General features: G+C 41.0%; 1 protein-coding gene across 5 annotated transcripts in view; it reads right to left on the bottom strand.

Annotated features, from left to right (window-relative positions):
• The window catches only part of PDE5A (phosphodiesterase 5A), a 147312-nt gene that overhangs the window by 1832 nt on the left and 123190 nt on the right, over positions 1-22290 (bottom strand). For all 5 annotated transcript variants that reach the window (XM_055588060.1, XM_055588059.1, XM_055588055.1 and 2 more), the window contains 6 exons: positions 18001-18088; positions 14268-14368; positions 12477-12554; positions 7555-7618; positions 2579-2653; positions 761-844 (listed from right to left, as the gene is read on the bottom strand). In XM_055588060.1, coding sequence (XP_055444035.1) covers positions 761-844; positions 2579-2653; positions 7555-7618; positions 12477-12554; positions 14268-14368; positions 18001-18088 — 490 coding nt within the window. The remainder of the gene's footprint in view (positions 1-760; positions 845-2578; positions 2654-7554; positions 7619-12476; positions 12555-14267; positions 14369-18000; positions 18089-22290) is intronic.

The raw sequence follows: 22290 nt of genomic DNA on the forward strand, positions 1-22290 counted from the left end.
GCATTCCATCTCCCTGGAAGATGGACGTTTTACAGATTCAATGACTGAATCTGTGAAATGTCTGGATTAAAAAATTTCTAGCCTTTCTTCTGGTCTTGGCAGTCTATGATTCCTCCTATGATAAATGTTTTTTTCCCCAAATACTTAAACTTAAGACAGTTTCCTATTTAAATGTATAAAGACGAGGACAGCATCTACTTTCTGTATTTGGGGCATAGTATCTAAACTAGTTAGTTGGATATGTTAGGGAGAATAATTTTAAAAACCCAAACTAACAAGTATATGAAAATGGGAACCTCCAATATTTTCCTAGCTGCCTTCCTGTAATCCTCATAAAAATTTTCTTAACAGTAGTAAAGTCACCCTATGAGAAGAAGTTAGATAACTGTTTATCCTTATTTAGGCCAAAATTTAGTCTTAAAAAGAATATGCTAACATAGAGTATACAGAATATGCCTCCTTTGAGTGTAGCACTGCACATACTTTTTCTCAGCATTCGCTACATGAATTTGCTGGAGCCTAGCACGCAGTAGGCACTCACTAGGTAGTTATACATCAGTGAATTAACATTTTTGAGGAATAGTAAATATAAAAGGTGTTCCTTGTTCAGTACAAACAGCATGTTCATTAGTGAAAGAAATGTCCTGATTATTTTACTTCTAGTTTCTTGATTAAGAAGGAAAAAATATGTGCCTGATGTTCATTGCTTCAATTTACTTCATAACACTGTCAAAAGTCTAGTAGTTTTCATAGTAAATACCTCATACAGTTGCAAGCAGATGGCATCTATGAATCCAACTTGCATACTTGGGATTTTGTTTTTCTTCTCCCGGTTCATTAGATCCTGAAAACACAGAAACACACATACACAGATCTGCATTTACTTAATACCAGTTGGCTCTGAAACGCTGAATCCCTGGGTTAGCTGAGGAAGGCCAGATACCTGCCTACCTGACTCTTCACCTTCTGGAGGCTCCTACCCCCCTGCACCAAACCATGCTCAAGAAGGCCCTGGTCCTCTCTCTCTCATTCACTGGGGCTGTGACTGTCCCTGTGTGACCCCCAGAACCAGAACGGATCACTGACCTCAGATCAACTGGTGACCTAGAGTTAGGCACTGACCTAGAGTCCACTGCTGACATGTATCTGGAGAACAGACATGCTTTCTAATTGTCTACTGATGTGGAATCAAACACTCTCAGCTTTGTGAAAGATGCCACTGAGGCCACAGTCGATTACAACTCAGTTCACACAGAGAGCTTTCTGAGTGAAAAGTACGCAGATATCACTGTTGCTTTTTCTCAGGAGCTCATGACGGCATAAGACAAAGCCAGCACCTCTGAGGGGAGCAAAGAGTCTATCTCAGTGCTTGTTTAAAATGAAGCAGATTCTCTGTTAGCTGTGACCATCACTCTGCTACCCACCATTTTCTGAGAGGATTCCGAGCTTCTAACAAGCCTATTACTGTGTGTGTGTTTAGTCACTAAGTCACGTCTGACTCTTTGTGACCCCATGGACTATTGCCTGCCACGCTCCTCTGTCCATGGGTTTGTCCAAGCAAGAATATTGGAGCAGGTTCTCATTTCCTTTTCCAGGGGATCTTGACACAGGGATCAAACCCGTGTCTCTTGCACTGCAGGAGAATTCTTTACCACTGAGCCACCAGGAAAGCTCCGACTACTATGTCTAGGAGACTAAATAATTGCAAAAGACAAATGAGACATAGGGTGTGCCCAGATGAGGCTAAAGAGTAAAGCAGAGGCAATGGTACCAGAGGAGGGGCATCTTGTAACCATGGCCCATTTAATGTGGGCTCAATAAATATTCATTTGAGTAAAAGAATGACCCTATGCACCACTTCCAGGAAAAACTCATCCATTTCAGGAAAAACTTCATTGGTTGAGAAGAATCTTCTTGTATTAGAAATTCTCTACCTACCCTGAGCAAAAAATGCAGTATACAAATATTTAACAACAACAGCTGTTTATCAAAGTGCTGTTTGTAATAGTAAACTCTACAAAATTATACCAAACAGTAAATAATAGCTGCATCTATTTCATGTGGGGCTTACCACTTCTTCTCAGTGGTAAAGAATCCGCCTGCCGATGCAGGACACCCAGGAGACGTGGGTTTGATACCTGGGTCGGGAAGATCCCCTGGAGGAGGAAATGGCAACCCACTCCAGTATTCTTGGGCAAATCCCATGGACAGGGGAGCCTGGCAGTCTACAATGCATGGGGTCACAGGAGTTGGACATGCCTGAGCATGCATGCACTACTTCATGTAACCATTATAAACGGTATATAGGACAGAACATCTGTTAGAATGCAAAGTGGCTTATGATATATAAATGGAAAAAATTACAAAAAGTAGGTGTGATTTGATAACTCAAGAGTCTTTTCTGTCCTTGGTTATTTGCATGTTTTCTGTAACGAACATGTTTAATTCTTCAGGAAAGAACAAGGACTTTATAAAAAGATGAGAAATTGTCTTCCTAAAATCTCATAGAAGCACAAAAAGGAATCTACAACAAAAACATGCGTATGAATAATTCCTCCCAACAAGGTCTCATACTTACAGCGGGCTCTATGTTGAGTTCTTTTCTCTCTCTGTCTCCTTGGTCAAAAAATTCAGTGGCAACAAGTTCTGCTATCTGAAATCAATAACAGACTAAGTGTGGGTAATTCAAGGCATATCACTCAGTAAAACAGACTTTAAATGAAGATAATAAAACCCATCAAATCTGTGGCTTTTAACCACATCAGTAAAATTAGAATAAAGCAGTAACAGTAAATACTTTATTGTAATGTGTACCTAATCACAAAGGCTAGAGTCTGTAATCTATAATTCAGAGAAAAGAGCAACATGTTATTTCGGCCTCAGCAGTAGTGGGAAGAAAGCACTGTGTGCCCATCCGTATGCATAATCAGTGAGATATTAAGCACCGGTTACACCAGGCGCTGCGGGAAGCACAGGATGAGGTAGGTCCTTACACTGAAGCTGATTGACATGCCTCTTAGGTGTCTTTCAGTCTACCGATTCCTCCTCGTCTCTCTTTTTAAAAAATGTCCTTATGATTTTGACTGCTGTTGAATAAACTGCGTTGTTTCTCCTGTAGTTTCCTGTTGTCTGGATTTTGCTGATTGTGTTTCCACAATGAAATTTAATGTTTCTCTGTTCCCTGTATTTCCATACACCAGTAATGAGATCTAGACACTTGATTCGATTGAGTTTTTTTTTTTTTGCTACGACTGTTTCTCAGGCTGTGCCATGTACTTCTGACAATGGAATGCCTGGTCGCCTCTCTTTGTGATATTAACAGTCCTTCATGAGCTTTGCCTGGATCCATTAATTTAGAGGCTGCAAAAAGGTAATATACAAAGCAATCATTCCCTTTTTCTTTATAGCTGAAATAGAATAAGTCCCCCACATCAATTTTTAGTTACCCTGAAGTATAATTTGTATAAATAAAGGAGAAATAACTTGATTTTCTCTATTATAATTACCATTGGGAAAAAATAATAACTCAGTTCTCAAGCATCCAACAAACATGACTAAAGAAGGCTTTATTATTTTTATTATTATTTTGAACTTTGGATTTAAACATAATTAATGTATTTCAGTCCTTACTGATGCCCACCCACATTGTTCCATTTTGGCCAACTGAGTTGGCTTCTTTGCTCTTCTGACACGGCTTTATCAGTCTTTGATAGTTCTTGCTTTCTGCTATAACAAGATGTTCTTAGTTCATCTTGTACATTTCCTGTTTTGGAACGGGCAATCAGCCATTTCTTCATGGAGTCCTCATTCTTTTAAACTGAGGTATTTAGAAACTTCAATCAGGGCACAAGGCTCGTTCATTTCTACCAGGGTGTTGGTTATTTTTAAGCCCTTTTAATGAATGGAGCTTACACAATGTAAGTTCATATAGTATTTCCTATTCAAATCAGGACTATAGGATTTCTGCAAAACCTTATCCACCTTGGATCTCTCTCTTTCTACTCACACTAAAAATCCTACTTCTCAACAATATCAATATAATTTCTCATTTGCTTTTACCCACATCATCCACTATGGTGACTGAATATATATACAAAATTCCCCTAATATGATTACTGAAAAGCAGCTTTAATTGTTTGCTGTTGTTCTTCTTCGTGTACATCGACTGGAGTTACATGGTCAAGTAACGGTTTTAAATCTCTTGGAATAAAACTGTCCCCCTCAGTGTGGTTTTGCAACCAAAATCACATTGTTGCATTTTGCTTCCCAGGTTATGTGATTTTTTTTTTAAGTTCAACTTTATAAACACAATTTACATGGTTCATAAATTAAATCTACAAAACAAGTACATGCAAGCAACTCTACCTTATATCTCTGTTCCTTCAATCTTATTCCCTCCTTCCCCCGTGGGAAATCATTAACTTTTTAACAGTTAATTCTGCTTTTTAAAACTATATGCAAATAAATATAAGTACATACATTCATATTCCATTGCCTTCTCAGATAAATGGTAGCATACCATACCCATTTTCTCTTCCTTGCTTTTTCTTTTTTACTTATATCTTTGAAATCACCCCATAGTAGTATATAGAAAGTACTCCTTTCTTTTTACTGTTGCAGAGACTTCATCATATAAATAAATACTACAGTTCACTTAGTACCATATTAATGAACACTTGGGCTATTTCTTGTCTTTGCCATGACCAACAGCACTAAAATGAATAGTCTATGTAAATGTATTTTTATATTCTTGCCAGTATATCTTTGAGATAAGATTCCTAGAAGTAATAGTAAATGAGTATGTGTAATCATATACTTCCAAACAGTTACAATATTTTGCATTTCTTGTTTTCCCACAGCTTCCCCAACAGAGTATGCTGTAAAATCTTTAAATGTTTGCCAATCAGACAGTTGAGAAATGGTGTCTTAGTGTGTTTTTTTTTTTCCAATGAATTGCATAGATCATGGGTCTGCAGTCACAAATGCATGTGACTAGGTTAACGCACACCCCAACCAAGAAACAGTGTTTGTATCACCCAGCAGTTGCCCTCAGGCCCTTCTCCATGAGTCACCGAACCTGCTTTGCTTCCTCCCCACTCAGCCACTCTCCTCATTTCCTTCACCACTGATTAGTTTTGCCTTTTCTAGAACGCGACATAAATGAATCACAGTACGTGTTCTTTTGTGTCCGGCTGCTTTCACTGGATGTGTACTGTTGGTGAGACTTGTCCATGGCGCTGCCTGCGCCGGCGTCAGCTCCCTTCTGCTGTTGAGCAGAGCGGCACTGTGTGCGGCAGTGCTCTGCAATGCATGCATCCGCTCTCCTGTTGAGGGACATGTGGATGTTTCTAGCTTCTGACTATTGGGAATAATGCTGTTATGAGATTCTGGACAAATCGTTTTGTGTCAGTACAGTTTTAATTTGCATCTTTCCTTGTGATTGAGGTTCTGAGACCTTTTCAAATGAGTAAGAGCCATTCGCATTTCTTTCTCTATCAACTTTTTGTTCAAATCTTGGCCCATTTTCCAGTAGGATTGTTAGCTGTTTTCTTTATGTTTAAGAAGTTCTTTGATATTATGGATATTAGCTATCAGATAAAAGTTGTAAGTATTTTTACCTATTCCTCATTGTTCGGAGAAGGCAATGGCACCCCACTCCAGTACTCTTGCCTGGAAAATCCCATGGACGGAGGAGCCTGGTAGGCTGCAGTCCATGGGGTTGCTAAGAGGCAGACATGCCTGAGCAACTTCGCTTTGACTTTTCACTTTCATGCATTGGAGAAGGAAATGGCAACCCACTCCAGTGTTCTTGCCTGGAGAATCCCAGGGACCGGGGAGCCTGGTGGGCTGCCGTCTATGGGGTCACACAAAGTCGGACACGGCTGAAGCGACTTAGCAGCAGCAGCAGCAGCAGCATTGTCTGTTTTTGCTTATTGTGTCTTTGTCATGCAAAAAAGTTTTCTTAATTTTTTATTTTCATGTAATCAAATTTGTCAGTCTTTATTGTTTCTGCATATGGAGCCGTAATTGGGAAAGTTTTTTCACTCCTCAGTTATAAAAGAATCCACAGATGTTTTTACTTAGTACTTGTATGGTTTAATTGTCTACACTGAGCTCTATGGTCCATTTGGAATTTAAGTATGCAGAATAGATCCAGTTTCATCTTTTGCCATCTGGTTATGGAAGATGGGAAAACCGTCCTAACATTATTTAGTAAAGTCTGTCTTTCCCCCAGTTATTTGAAATGCTATCTTAATTATGTAAGTGTTCTATGCAATTCTTAGTGTTCTATTGTGTTCATGGGTCTGATACCAATTCCAAACTGTTTTAATTATAGGGGCTTTATAGTGCTGCTTTTTATCTGGACCCCAGCTTCACTGCTGTATGTTTTCAGAGTTTGATTCAAAAGAAAGAGAAAGAAAGAAATTCTTTCCTCTTCCATTCTCTTTCCTGTTTTGAAATGGGCATGTAGTGTTACTTATTATGAAGCAGGAAGGTCTGTAGAGACATTTCTGGCGTGCTTATGGCATGTCAGCTTTGGCGCCTGGAGAGTGCATTCCTGATACTGTCTTGTCAGCACGTGGTTCAGGAGATGAGCCTGTCATTCCTGGGCTCCATGACTATGTATCCCATAGCCGTGACCAACAGCAACTGTCAATAATCTCAGGTAGTACATTTAGGATTGACAATGCAGTCTCAGAAAACAAACACAATATACACATCATCGCATGTATACCCCCCACCCCCCTTATATTTAGCCTAGGGCCTTTATGCCTCAGCACAATGTTACGGCACTGACTTATTTAGAGAGACAATATATTTCTAGCCACCTGACCCCGGGCTCTAATTAGCACCTTCTGCATATCTTGTACCAACATGTCCTATATTGATGAGCACCAGAAATGTTTAAGTTCTACTTGTTAATGCCTATTTAGAGTTGAAGTACAGCCTAGTAGGCTAACTACAAGAAAATGGAGTTTGTGTCTTCTAATTATTAAGACTATTAAAGGGATGTGCTTAAAAAAAAAAAAAACTGAGCTAAAAACAGTACTGGAATTAAACTTTATCAACAGCTAGGTTTTTGCTGTGTTAATAATTATTAAGTCATAACAAGTGTTCTAAAAAAGAAAAGTGTTTATGTCCAATTATCTGCTATTAATACTACTTAAAGTTTAGATTAAAAGTTTCCCAAGTACTTTAAAAGCTACATTTAAGAGTAAAGGTTTTTCATACTTTGACTTAAAAAAAAAATTTATTTATTTATTTTAATTGGAGGCTAATTACTTTACAATACTGTATTGGTTTTGCCATACATTGACATGAATTAGCCACGGGTATACATGTGTTCCCCATCCTGAACCCCCCCTCCCACCTCCCTCCCTATCCCATCCCTCTGGGTCATCCCAGTGCACCAGCCCTGAGCACCCTGTCTCATGCATCAAACCTGGGCTGGCGATCTATTTCACATATGGTAACATACATGTTTCAATGCTATTCTCTCAAATCATCACATACTTTGACTTTTAATTACTACTTTTTCATCACTAAACCTACCCGTTGTTGAATAGGCCAGGGTTTTGTAATTGCAGAAAGATCACAAGCTGTCATCAGCATCGCTCTGTTAAGGAAAAAGAGGTCCAATACTCCTGTTTACCTTTATGTGACTATAAACCTTAGTAAGTAGTTAGTTACTGATAAAAAGCTAAATTAAAACCCCATAAACTCCAGAGATGGCAGTTTACAAAGACTAAAGAAACAGAAATAGAATTTATATAGAAGCAGAACTGATACAAGGGTATCACAGTGTCAGTTGTTTTGGTTACCCAGTGAACCACTGGAATTTGCCCTCAAACTGCCTTGTTGTATCTCCAGATTAGCAGAAGGAGAGAAATTACTAACCTCTGAGCAAAAACTTGCCTGCTATTATTATTTTTTTACTTTGGCCTTCCATTCTCAGTGACAGTATGGTGAAAACACATTGATTACTAATAATTAACTGTGAAACATCATCAGCTATCCTATTGATAAAATCCCTGTGACAGCAAGGACTGTGATGGGTCATCCTAGTTCACTCAGCACACGTCGTGGCTCCTATGTGAAAAGTCTTTAAATTATTAAACAGTACCTGCTGGAGAGAAGAGGGAAATGAAAGGAGATGGCACTCTTTACTCCTTCTCTTGTTAGAGAAGCTGAAAACCATGTTGGACTCTGGGGTCTGTGACAAGGTGCTCTAGAACTCAGTACCGTGACTACTGCATGGAAATGGTTTCTCTTTGGGGTAGTGTTTTTCCATGTCAGGTCTAAATACCTGCCATCTAATTCTTTCAATCTGTTTGAAGACATAGGCAAAAAGGCCATCACTGTCACATACAGAAACACTCAAGGTAAAGGACTGCGTCACTTGTACCTCTTCAGTTCAGTCGCTCAGACATGTCCAACTCTTTGCGACTCCATGAATCGCAGCACGCCAGGTCTCACTGTCCATCACCAACTCCCGGAGTTCACTCAAACTCACGTCCATCAAGTCGGTGATGCCATCCACCCATCTCATCCTCTGTCATCCCCTTCTCCTCCTGCCCCTAATCCCTCCCAGCATCAGAGTCTTTTCCAATGAGTCAACTCTTCGCATGAGGTGGCCAAAGTACTGGAGTTTCAGCTTTAGCATCATTCCTTCCAAAGAACACCCAGGACTGATCTCCTTTAGAATGGACTGGTTGGATCTCCTTGCAGTCCAAGGGACTCTCAAGAGTCTTCTCCAACAACTACAGTTCAAAAACATCAATTCTTTGGCACTCAGCTTTCTTCACAGTCCAACTCTCACATCCATACATGACCACTGGAAAAACCATAGCCTTGACTAGACAGACCTTTGTTGGCAAAGTAATGTCTCTGCTTTTGAATATGCCATCTAGGTTGGTCATAACTTTCCTTCCAAGGAGTAAGCATCTTTTAATTTCATGGCTGCAATTAGAGGACAATCTAAATAAAAGTACATCTTCCCTAACCATATTAGGCCACAAAGAAAATGGTTTTTGGCCTCAGACTCTCTTATACCAACTCTTATCGCAGGTAATGAGTACACCAGAGAAATGTTTAATCATGAAGGATTCCAATAATGCTTGCCAATGCAAACTGTCTCCCCCAAAGAAGCCCAGGCAGTGTCTGGACAGTGAACAGTGGAAGAGGCAACCTGAGTGCTAGGTGTACTGAGTGCTTCTCTGCAAGAGGTCAGAAGTTAGGAGAGTATAGCAGTGAAAACGGTGGCACAGACTTGGAATTGAGGTTGGATTCCATTTTTGTTATTGGGAAAAACTGGTCACAGATTGCAGTAGTGTGTGTATACTTTTCTAAGGCATTGCTCTACAAAACATGTTGAGGCTCTTACATGAAGCATGACATTTGTATGAACAGACAGCTGGACATTTGTATGTTTGTTTGCATGTGAAATGATACCTATCTATCTAAAGAGATGTTAGTTATAAAATTGTAGTAGAGCACTGTCCTCAGTCTTATTACCACTTCTGTCTTTATTATTCACTTAGTTATTTTTTAATGGTCTAGTTCTTGTCATGGTAAAGGCAGTGATAGTAATAGCAAAGGATGGGAGGGAGGGACAGGGACAACAGCTGAGGAAAAACAGAACCCTGAAGCTCTGACTCTACAACTAACACCAAAAAAAAGATGTCCTTTTCATCATAGGGGACTGGAATGTAAAAGTAGGAAGTTAGGGGATATCTGGAGGAACAGGCAAGTTTGGCATTAGAATACAAAATGAAGTGGGCAAAGGCTAACAGAGTTTTCCCAAGAGAACGTACTGGTCTTAGCAAACACCCTCTTCCAGCAACACAAGACGACTGTACACATGAACACTAGATGGTCAATAATGAAATCAGACTGATTCTATTCTTTGCAGCCCAAGATGAAGAAGCTCTATACAGTCAGCAAAAACAAGACCAGGAGCTGACTGTGGCTCAGATCATGAACTCCTTATTGCAAAATTCAGATTTACATTTAAGAAAGTAGGGAAAACCATTAGACCATTCATGTATGACCTAAATCAAATCCCTCACCATTCATTATATAGTGGAGGTAACAAATAGACTCAAGGGATTAGATATGACAGAGTGCCGGAAGAACTATGGATGGAGGTTTGTAACATGGTACAGGAGACAGTGATCCAAACCATCCCCAAGAAAAAGAAATGCAAAAGGCAAAATGGCTGTCTGAGGAGGCCTTACAAATAGCTGAGCAAAGAAAAGAAGCGAAAGGCAAAGGAGAAAAGGAAAGATATACCCATTTGAATGTAGAGTTCCAAAGAATAGCAAAGAGAAATAAGAAAGCCTTCCTCAGTGATCAATGCAAAGAAATAGATGAAAACAAGAGAATGGGAAAGACTAGAGATCTCTTCAAGAAAATGAGAGATACCAAGGGAACATTTCATGCAAAGATGGGCTCGATAAAGGACAGAAATGGTATGGACCTAACAGAAGCAGAAGATATTAAGAAGAAGTGGCAAGAATACACAGAAGAACTGTACAAAAAGAATCTTAATGACCCAGATAACCACAACAGTGTGATCATTCACCCAGAGACAGACATCCTGAAGTGTGAAGTCAGGTGGGCCTTAGGAAGCATCACTATGGACAAAGCTAGTGGAGGTGATGGAATTCCAGTTGAGCTATTTCAAATCCCAAATGATGATGTTGTGAATGTACTGCACTCAGTATGCCAACAAATTTGGAAAACTCAGCAGTGGCCACAGGACTGGAAAAGGTCAGTTTTCATTCCAATCCCAAAGAAAGACAATGCCAAAGAATGTTCAAACTACCGCACAATTGCACTCATCTCACACGCTAGTAAAGTAATGCTCAAAAGTCTCCAAGCCAGGCTTCAACAGTATGTGAACCAAGAACGTCCAGATGTTCAAGCTGGATTTAGAAAAGGCAGAGGAACCAGAGATCAAATTGCCAACATCTGTTGGATCATAGAAAAAGCAAGAGAATTCCAGAAAAACATCTACTTCTGCTTCATTGACTACTAAGGCATTCTGCTAAAGCCTTTGACTGTGTGATCACAACAAACTGTGGAAAATTCTTCAAGACATGGGAATACCAGACCACCTACCTGCCTCCTGAGAAGCCTGTATGCAGGTCCAGAAGCAACAGTTAAAAAGGGACATGGATCAACAGACTGCTTCCAAATTTGGAAGGGAGTATGTCAACGCTGTATATTGTAACCCTACTTATTTAACTTATATGCAGAGTACATCATGCAAAATGCTGGGCTGGATAAAGCACAAGCTGGAACCAAGATTGCTGGGAGAAATATCAATAATCTCAGATATGCAGATGATACCACCCTTATGGCAGAAAGCAAAGAGGAACTAAAGAGCCTCTTGATGAAGATGAAAGAGGAGAGTGAAAAAGCTGGCTTAAAACTCAACATTCAAAAAATGAAGATCATGGCATCCAGTCCTGTCACTTCATGGCAAATAGATGGGGAAACAATACAAACAGTGAAAGACTTTATTTTCCTGGGCTCCAAAATCACTGCAGCCATGAAATTAAAAGACCTTTGCTCCTTGAAAGAAAAGCTATGACAAACCTACATAGCATATGAAAAGCAGAGATATTACTTTGCTGACAAAAGTCCATTTAGTCAAAGCTATGTTTTTTTGCCAGTAGTGTATGGATGTGAGAGTTGGACTATAAAGAAAGCTGAGCACCAAAGAATTGATGCTTTTGAACTGTGGTGCTGGAGAAGACTCTTGAGAGTCCCTTGGACTGCAAGGAGATCCAACCAGTCCATCCTAAAGGAGATCAGTCCTGGGTGTTCATTGGAAGGACTGATGTTGAAGCTGAAGCTACAATACTTTGGCCACCTGATGTGAACAACTGACTCCCTGGAAAAGACCCTGATGCTGGGAAGGACTGAAGGCAGGAGGAGGGGATGACAGAGCATGAGATGGTTGGATGGCATCACTGACTTGATAGAGTTTGAGCAAGCTCTGGGAGTTGGTGATGGACAGGGAAGCCTGGTGATGGACAGGGAAGCAAGCTCAGGGAGTTGCAGTCCATGGAGTCACACAACTGAGCAGCCAACTGAACTGAAGGTCTGACTGCTGCTCTGCCATCACGTAAGAGAAGTAAACACTTCATAGTCGTGTTCTTGCTCCAGCAGTCTTTAGGATGCCATTTTCAGGTCTTCCAGTCAAAAGAACTGTGAGTGTGAACAAGGGAACTCTACAGCCTTGTATGACACTCTACCACATTTAAAGGTCCTTCTAGGACAAAAAGAGTAATTTACTCTTTTGAATTTGCAAATGCATTTATTTTCAAATAAATACTCCTATTTAGCCCTTTGTATAACATCTGTAAGAATTCTGACAGCCTCTAAGATTATCACATTGTAACAAATAATTGCAATAAAATTAATTGCATAGCAAAGCCAGCTTTAAGGATAGTAATCCTACTTACAAAAACAACTCCTTTTGATGAGGATCTTCCAAATTGAATTGATTTTTCATTATAAGTTCAAAAAATTCTCCTCGTCTCCTTTAAAATAAAGAAAAATATTTGGTAGTTATGATGAGTCCCCTAAGCTCTTATCTTTTTGGTCAACAAAGGCTCATCAAGTAAAATTTCAGGGAAAAGAATCTCTAGTGGTTTTTCTCAAATAAGAATCTTACATTGTTACATATATTCTTATAAATCAGAATATATAATCCAATATAAGAATCATATAAAAATCTTGAACACCTTACTTTCCTCTCTTCTACCATATTCTTTGGTTGAAATATTAAATCTTAACTCACTTTTAACTAAGGTCACAAGTAAGAGAAATTTCAATTCTTGAATATGATTTAAGAAAATGAAACAATGTGAGTTAAAAATCTGATGCTGAGAATGATTTAAGAAATTTTGCATATGGTGCAAGATCTCTATGGTTTCAATTTAATTTTATACGTGTCATTCACATAATTTTTTACTGTATACCAAAATATATCTCAGTATAAAGCTGTGAAGTTCTTCTGAAGCAAAGAAAGACCCAGTATAAACTGATGTTTGCTCACTGTATAGTGAACACCTCCGTGTGCTCAACATGGATAAGCATCTTGGAAAATGCTGAGACATGAGTTCTTTTCGTAACATTTAAACTAGTCAAAGTCACGGGACACTCATAAGAGAAACTTGCATAACAAAACTGCCTGTCTGTGACTGAGAACCAAGATGAAAAGAGGTTTCAGAAGGATCCAGAGGGGAGACCCGTGTGGCTTGAAAAGGTCAGGAAGTCTTTGTGGTTTCAGGTACTTTTCAAATTATTGGTAACTTGACGGTCTTTATCCTGCAGTCATTTTGAACTGAAATTTACAATATATATATTTTTTTACCCTAATTAACTTTAAAGTGCTCCAAAGTCCAAGGAAACAGACTCTTTCAGACATAAGTCACTTTTAGATGTACAGTAGTGGCTATCTGGTATGCGGTTTTGTGTGCCTGTTCTGTTTGTTTTTACTTTTCAAGAGTGGCTAAAACCACAGCGTGCATCTGTGTACAGCTGGGGAGAGCCCCTTGCTCCCAGGAAATCCTGTGAGCATGACTGCCGCTCTGCCTTCACCCCCACACATGCAGCAGAGAGCTCAGTCTCTGCGTGGGAAACAAACTGCTGCCCAAACCCAGCAACATCCTTCCTTTCTTTTAGAAAGTAAGTTTAGTTATGCAAACACACACCTATATCACCGATACACTCTAATGCATACTTTAATTCTTAAGTCGTTAACTTCATTAATTATAAGGTTCTACATTAATACTCTTCATCTGCCAAAATCCAATAAAAAGAAACAAGATTTACTTGTTTGGCACTCAGCTCCTTTTCCTGCCCACATGGGCTTGGATAACAGTTTAAGGGACTGTGAAATGGTCAGACATTGGGGGAGTGAGGGACGAAGGAAAAGCAGGTGTCCTTTATAGAGGGCATTATTCTATTCTTTAGATTGGCCAGCCAAGCTTAGAATGACCTTGAGATGGTTATCTGCTTTGTGCAGAGCTTCAAAGACAAATGTCAGAAATAATTCTGTATTCTGTCATTTCTAGCATTAAGTAGACTTTTCTGGTTTCCTGTTTAACAAACTGCTCCATAGTTTGATAAACATCTTTGCCAGGACATTGGTTTTTATAATCTAAAAATATCCCAATGGCAATTTTTAAAGTTGGAAACTATGCAAACACATCCAAAATCTATTTATCAAGATATTTCTTAAAACTTACTTTATGTACAGTGCTAGGTCTGTAGCTAAAATAGCTTGCTTGATTATCTTCAGGGTGGTCTTATATTCTTCAATGGAGAGGCCACTGAGAATCTGATTGCCCTTTATAAAAAAGAAAACCATCATAAGCCCTCCACTTGGAGATGTTGCTGCTAAGAACAAAATCTGAAAATACAGTCATATCTCTTACACACATTCTGAACTCAGGAAGACAGAGGACATCCACTTACATAAGTCAATACCATGAAGTAATGTTTCCCCTTGATGCACCCACCCCACCACCTTGTCATTTGAGGAAAAAGCAGCTTCATGATGGTTCATTGACCAAAGTAAGCATGTTTTTCCAACTCTTGTACTTCTTGGCTTTAGTCCAGGTCCAAAAGTTAATGCCTATATACCTTTTTCCTTTGGGCAAGTTAACTGCTAAATCTGACAGCAAGTAAAACTTTGAAAAATCAACATCTATATTAATAGATGTGAAGAACAGAGGGATGAAACTGTAAATGATTATTTTAAAAATCATTTCTCTGGCTTCTGTAACAAATCCAATAACATTTCTGGTGCAGATTTATATTTTTTAACTTCTTATTGAGAAGAGTGTTTATTCTTAGGAACATGTGCGGTATAGATGGATAGCGGGCATGAGCAATATGTGCCTCCTCAAGAAAGGAAGAGCTTGAAACATCTATAAGGAGAATCTCAAAGATGGCTAATCCATGTGCAAATTACCTAAAGTTTTTGCTACGTAACCATTTTTAAAATTTCTTGCCTGTAATTTAAAGCACAGTGACTCAACTGATCTTGAACTAAGTAAAACATACTTTGGGTACTCAGACTATACTCAAAACAACACCTGTAAATTGAGTCAGATGTGCTTCCTAAACCTTAGCGCTGAGGGGAAAACACTCAGAAGCTTAGAAATAGGGTGTGGAGGCAAAGGATTTGCTCTGAAGAGAGAAAACTGCTGAGCTGGGGTCAGACACTGGTTAGAGGATAACTAGTTGCCAAAACTGTGATATACGTCTAATTAATAATCTATGATTATACAAGAAACACTAGTTTTAAATATTAAATCACTTTAGATTCTGGACAAAACAGTACTGTTCAGAAGATAGGTTCTGATACTTTTATTTAAGATAAGACTATGTTAAATGAAAAAGTAGAAATGTCTTTTGGTATTATATTTTAATTTTCCCTTCCATGAGCAAAAGCTATAAATTCTTATGTACTGGTGCTTACAAAGAGAGAATGTAGAGATGGGTCTTATAATATGAGGCCAGCCATATATACAGCAAGATTCCTTTTATGTTATAATATATTACATAGTAAGTTATGTCATCTGATAACAGAGAGCAGTGTGATAGGAATACTGTACAATATGCTTTTTAAGAAAAAGGTTAAGCACATTTTCTTAAAACTAAATAGGATATTAAAAATGAAGTTTGAGCTGAAGGGCAAAGACAGCAAACTCCAACGAAGGTACAGATGTTTCTACTATCATTCAACATAGACATTCCTGACAAGTCTCAGTTCAGAAAAACCACACACTAAAAAAATAACATGGTGTATGGGAAAAACAGTACTGGGGGAGACCACTCAAAGCCTATGCAACTTTTAAACCAGAGCGCAAAACAAACCAAGAATTAGGACATCTGAAGGTAACTTGGACAGGCCAGGCTCACAAGTCTGGCAGCTGCCTCTGAGGACATTAAAGCAGCACAAAAACAACGGAATGGAAATGCTGGTTTATGGAGGCCTGGGGCAGTGCAGATAGAACTGGACCGCGGAGACAGCGGGGCTGAATCACAGGAGGCACTGGGGGATAAGCAGCCCCCCTCCCACGGCCCAGCGCAGTCCAGGGCGAGGGCGTGCCTCTCGGGGCAAGTGCCCACTTCCAGTACTCCTATAACGACGGAAAGGGCTACACGGGCAGGAGCCAAGCAGAGCGTTTCTTCCTTTCTTGCTGAAGCCTGAAATTCAGCTCCCATAATTCTGACACCTAACCCAAGAGAACTTGTGCACGAAACAGTACAATTTGTACGTTTTACCAACATCATCCCTCTACCTCCCAGTCACACACTAATTCTTCTTAAAAGTGACATCTGTAGCAGACAGTCTGTACTAGAGCATGTGCAGAATTTACAAGGAGGTGCCAGAACTGGCCACATAATTCTTAGCCCTTCACCCACACTGAGGCAGGACAGCATTCCTCTTGCCTCAAGTAAGAGAGAGCAGCCTGCAGTCACTGTGTGTCTCCTGGAGTTGGGTGGGTGGGTTGGGACTACAGTGCACGCGTGTCTGATTCCCGTCTGGAAAATTGAAAAGGCAAGACCCAAGCTGGCCAGACCCTCTGATTGAGCAGGAAGGAGAGGTTGCTTCCATTCAGGATGGCCTGCCTCTTCAAAGTTTTGGACGCATTAGGTCCCTTTAAGTCCTGTCCTTTTCAAGAGGACCACAAGGAGGGCCAAGGAACCACAGCAGAAAGGAGATGAAAGTCACTACTCAGAGTTCCAGGAGCTGAGGAGGAAGTCATAAGGCGATACACTGGAGAGAGGTGACCACGAGTATTAAGGGGGACGTCAGTGAAAAAGCCCACAGTTAGGGCGCGTGGCCACAATCATGGACTTACCCATAAGAAAATAACCTGTTTTAACACCTATGAGGCATACAGAGGGGGACAGGCATAAGAGCACCAGTCTGATGAGTGTTCCGGGCCCTCTTCTTTCCTGTTCTCCAGGACGTGGGGACTTGAGGGTAAGGAAGGTGTCAAAAGAAGCCTAAGGAGGGACAGAAGAGGCCAACCAGGGCAGGAAGAGAGAGGACCCGAAGCTTTAAATCAAGTCCAGAATCTGTACTATTCCACAGGACTGAACATTCTGGTTTCTAACTTGAAAATTACGCTGTATTTTGTGATGTAAAGCAGTAACTAGAAAGCTTTGACTTAAAAAGAGTCACCACAAAAGTCATAAGCCTCTTAAGTTTTCTAGGGCTCAGGGAAGAACGAACCCAGTGGGCAAATGTAAAGAGATGGAGATAAAATTGCTTTAAAATTATATACCACGCATTGTGATTTTTCAACATAAGAGTCTACAACTTACATTTTTTTTCTTATTATAAAGGTAATATGTGCATAAAATGGATAATGCGAATAATGAACAAATCCGAATCAGAAAATAAAAAAGCTAATAATTTAAGTAGACAGAGACAGCCATTGTGAATATTTTGGCGTATATCATTTTAATATTTTCCTTAACATAAATATGACTGGCATAGCATATCACATGCTTTCTTACACTGATAATTCATTTAGCCAGCACTGAATAACTTTATTCCTTAACAGAAATGTTTATTAGTAGTCAGAAGTTTCAAGAAAAAGAGGAAAAGGTATTGCCTATGAAAGACATTTGAGAGCAGTATAAACCACATCATTTGACAAAAACAAAGACAGAACTAACAGAGAACCATAAAATACCAGTTTTGTTTGTTCCTAACTTGGAATAACCAAACTGAGGTAAGTAACCAGTTTTCCCTTATCAGGCAACATTAAGACAGTTTTGGTTTCTAGAGAAGTAAGGCTGTGAAGATCTCAAATGTTTTGGCTTTGCCTTTCTTACCCAAAAAGGAAGAAAGCATGCTCAAGAATTTATGATACTGGGAATAAATCCAAAACTAAAAATAAAACTGAATTTATAAACTCTCTTTTGAAAGTCCACAACCATAAACTAGGTACTTACAGGACTATTAAGGATCATCAGGCACTGATCAAAATGATGATGCTCCATGATTGAATGGCAGTAGAGCTGAGCAAGTGGGTGTTCACTTCTGAAACATAGTTGAAGAAAGAGAAAAAAAGTTTAAGATATGACCAGTTTCCCCAACATATCAGTTATCAATTTCTTCTTGTTATTGGTTAACTGAAAAAGAGGCTACTTCATAAAAATTAATCCAACAATTTTCTCTCCTTCTGCTGTAAACAGTGATGTCATCTTTGGGAAATACATGTCAAGAGTCAAATTGTTTTCAAGTATCAGTGTAACTGCTCCCCGTTCAAAGTATGAACAATTTCATTGGTTTTAATTTTTATTAAAATAATAATAGTAGAAGGAATAAGAACAAAGGATTACTCTCTCTACACATAAAAAAAAAAAATCCTTAAACAGCAGTACCAACAATACTTTACAATTTCAAAAGTGCAGTTCAGTTCAGTTCAGTTCAGTCGCTCAGTTGTGTCTGACTCTTTGCGACCCCATGAATTGCAGCACGCCAGGCCTCCCTGTCCATCACCAACTCCCGGAGTTCACTCAAACTCACGTCCATTGATTCGGTGATGCCATCCAGCCATCTCATCCTCTGTTGTCCCCTTTTCCTCCTGCCCCCAATCCCTCCCAGCATCAGAGTCTTTTCCAATGAGTCAACTCTTCGCATGAGGTGGCCAAAGTACTGGAGTTTCAGCTTTAGCATCATTCCTTCCAAAGAACACCCAGGGCTGATCTCCTTCAGAATGGACTGGTTGGATCTCCTTGCAGTCCAAAAGTGCAATTACTTTAAAATTTGAAATACCAATTTCCATATAAGTCTTTGTTCTGAAATAAGGCTGAAGGTCAGCGTCTCTGTGCATGTGCATGTAAGAGCTGTGAGTGGTGAGAAGCAAGGGAACGGGGGACAGCGGGTGCATGTCTGCCCCACTGGAGGGAGGAAGGAGACAGCTAAGTTAGAAAAAGCCCCCTGTGGGTGCAGCTTGTTGCAGCGCAGGACTCGGTGCTGAACTCGGGGAGAACGGTAGAGAACATTTGGCCAAGTAAAGCGGTGTGTGCGTGCTAAGTCACTTCAGTTGTGTCCGACTCTTTGTGACCCCATGGACTGTAGCCCGCCAGGGTCCTCTGTCCATGGGATTCTCCAGGCAAGAATACTGGAGTGGGTTGCCATTTCCTTTCCTTCACGAAGATTCCTTCGGGATCTTCCCGACCCAGGGATCAAACCCACATGTCTTACATCTCCTGCATTGGCAGGCGGGTTCTTTACCACTAGCGCCACCTGGGAAGCCCATGTTAAGTAAAGGGGTGAGGAGGGAATATTACAGTCAGTTCATTATGTTTAACAGTCACAAATCAAGTTCTGAAGCATCATAAGCAGAGTCCTCCATCTCCTAGTTCTCATGACCCTTCACGTGGGAATATAAAGCACCATTTCCACTATTTGTTCTTTCAAAACAACAGAAAAAGTTATAGTTCCTGAAAGTCTGTTTCTTAAATTTAGAGGACAGGGGTTTATGAATTGTAAAGCATCATACAAGTCTTAAATAATACAACTGATTGGTCATTCCTTTATACTACTATGTGAATCATTATTTTACTTTGTATTTCATTTGTTGAAGATAGAGACACCACCCAAGACCGAAGAAAGGTGACACAGGAAAAAATGAGCCAAGAGTGAGAGCAGCTTAAGGGAAAACAAAAACAGTAAAACGGAAATAAAGGTAAGAGAATGGGTAATTTCATCTCCTCATACCACCACCCAAGCTGCCACGTCTCGTCATTGTCGTAACCTTGCTCCCAAAGTAACTCCTGCCTGTCTTCTTTGCTCCTTTCATATCTAGTAAGTTGTACCATCGGTCAGATCCTGTGCTGATCACTGGACAAAGGGAAGACGGTGGGATGAACTAAAACAAGCAAATCTAGAAGAAAAATGCACTGGAACCATTCTGGAGATGCATGGAGACTACTGGGATTTAGTTAGGAGCCCAGTGGGAAACTGTTCTAGTAGCCAGGTGAGAGAGAGCCTGGATTAGAGTGGATCTGGTAGAATTGGGGATTCTACTGGGCTTGGTAGAATCCCAAATAGAGAGCATTGTTTAAGGAGGTAGACGAGTCAGGAGCTGGCAGTGAGTCCTGGTGGTGGGAACTAGTGGTGATGAGAGAGATGAAGGGGGAAAGCAGAGAGGCTAAGTTCCTGCATTGTCATTTATTGACACAGGGCAACAGGGAGGAGACAATGGGGGTGAAGGAGGGAGGCTGACTAGGTGAGCGCTCGATGTATTGATTTTAGGGTGGCTGTGGTCCAGCCACGTGGGTATAAATGTCTGGACTGGAGAGGCTTGGGTCACATCAGCACGCTTGGAAATCTGAGCCGTGCAAGCGGTCTCCAGGAAGATGGCCTGGGCTTACAGAGGGCCCAGCATAAACAGACCCGTGATCCCCTCCACATCCTGCCTGGAGTCTACCGTCTCTGCTGTGGCAACAGTGTTTTCTCTTCACTCGGACCAGACCCTCTAGAACCACTCGTGTTTACACTTCAGTAAAACTACTGCAGCCTTCCTCATGCCCTTCACCTAGGAAAGGAAAAGCTTCTGGAATGCCTGTTACTTCCATTTATATAAGAAACTTCAGCACATCCATCTGTTTTACTCTGCTGGTTGTTTTTAAGTCTGTTACCTGTTAGATTGTATTCCTTTTCAGTTTGGTAGATTCCTTTTCCCCAATGAGAACAAGTACTCTCTGCTGTAACATGTCCAGCCCTGTGCTAAGCAGTTGACTTAGTTTTGACGTTACTCTCGTATAGGACGCTTTAGCTCACCACGTCAAGTCCTCAGTCCCCCTATACTGCAGCCGCTGTCGGGGCGTCCAGCGCCAGCCCTGCTGTGACACGTGGCGTGACGAGCCCCTGAGGAGGTGCCCGCGCCGCCCCGCGGGAACACCTCATCTCTGCCCACAGGAGCACTCTGCACTCGGCCGCTCAGCTGGGAGGGTGAAGCGGTGAGGCCTGTGGAGGTCAGCTGTGACCGCGGGATACCGCGCGGGTGGAGAGCCGCCCCTCCCCGTTCATCTCCGTCAGTTTGCAGACAGCTCTGCGTCTCCTGTCCTGGACCGCTCACAGGCTGCTGGCGGCAGTGAGCACCGGGTGCCGTGTGCACGGACATCTGGCTCCCTCGTCCTCCTCCTGGCCTCCCCTCCTCTCCGTTTCTCGCCCTCAGGCCTGCATTTCCGCCCCCTGGGGTCACATGCACCCCTAAGCTGTATGCACCCGGCTTCTGTCCCAGGCTCTGCTCCAGGGTGACCCAGCCTTAGATGTCACGACAGCATTTTAGCATTTGTTTTTTTAGACAACCTAAAGTTCAGAGAGATCATCTAACTTGTTCAAGGTCAACACAAGTGGCAGAGCCGGGGTTCACACACACCCTCTTCACCGCGTGACTCTGGCTCGCGACCCACCGCACTCTGCACACACAGCATCTCCTCACCGACCTAGCAGCCAGACTGGAAACACAACCAGGCAGCGACAATGGAAACATGTTTAAAATTGAGAATGCATATTGCGTTTTTACACCATGCAGAAAGGACTGCTTCATATTAGAGAAGATTCTTGGCTTGTGAGATAAACAAATGCAAACTTACTTACATTTTTACATGCTTACTCACATGGTTTACCTTTACTTATGTTCTAAAACTATGGATTTATGAGTCAACGACAGGGTGACAAATGCCCCAAATTCTGTCTTTACAAAGATATTCATGGAAACCAGTGTATCCCCTGTCCTGTCACTTTCTCACTCTTTAAACACAAGGCCACATCACCGCCTCCTTCGAGGTCATGCCACAAGGACACTTTAAACCACTATTGCCGCGGGATTCTTCCCCACCGCGGTTAGTGAGCAGTCGTGGGTGAGCACACTCTCCCTGCCTCTCCTCCCTTTGCTGCTCCATCTCTGGGCGGCGTAAGGACGCTGGTGCAGAAATCAGACCAGTGCCTTAGAAATCAGGAGAAAATGAAAGTGCTGGGAGAAAACACAGCCGCCCCAGCACAGTATTCCTTTTCACTGGCTCTAACAGCCGTCCTTTAATCTGGCTTCTCATCCATATATATTGCTCTGGGCTCAAATCTTTTAGCTACTCTTTGTAACCCATGCCAAACCATTTACTTCTCAGCTTCACAATTTCTCTCCAAATCATCATGATCGCCTGTCAGTCAGGGCTTATTTTATGTTCCTGTTCTCTGTGATCACAGATACTCAAGCTGATGAATCATTT

The sequence above is a fragment of the Bubalus kerabau genome, chromosome 7 (assembly GCF_029407905.1).
Source record: "Bubalus kerabau isolate K-KA32 ecotype Philippines breed swamp buffalo chromosome 7, PCC_UOA_SB_1v2, whole genome shotgun sequence".
NCBI lineage: Eukaryota > Metazoa > Chordata > Mammalia > Artiodactyla > Bovidae > Bubalus > Bubalus kerabau.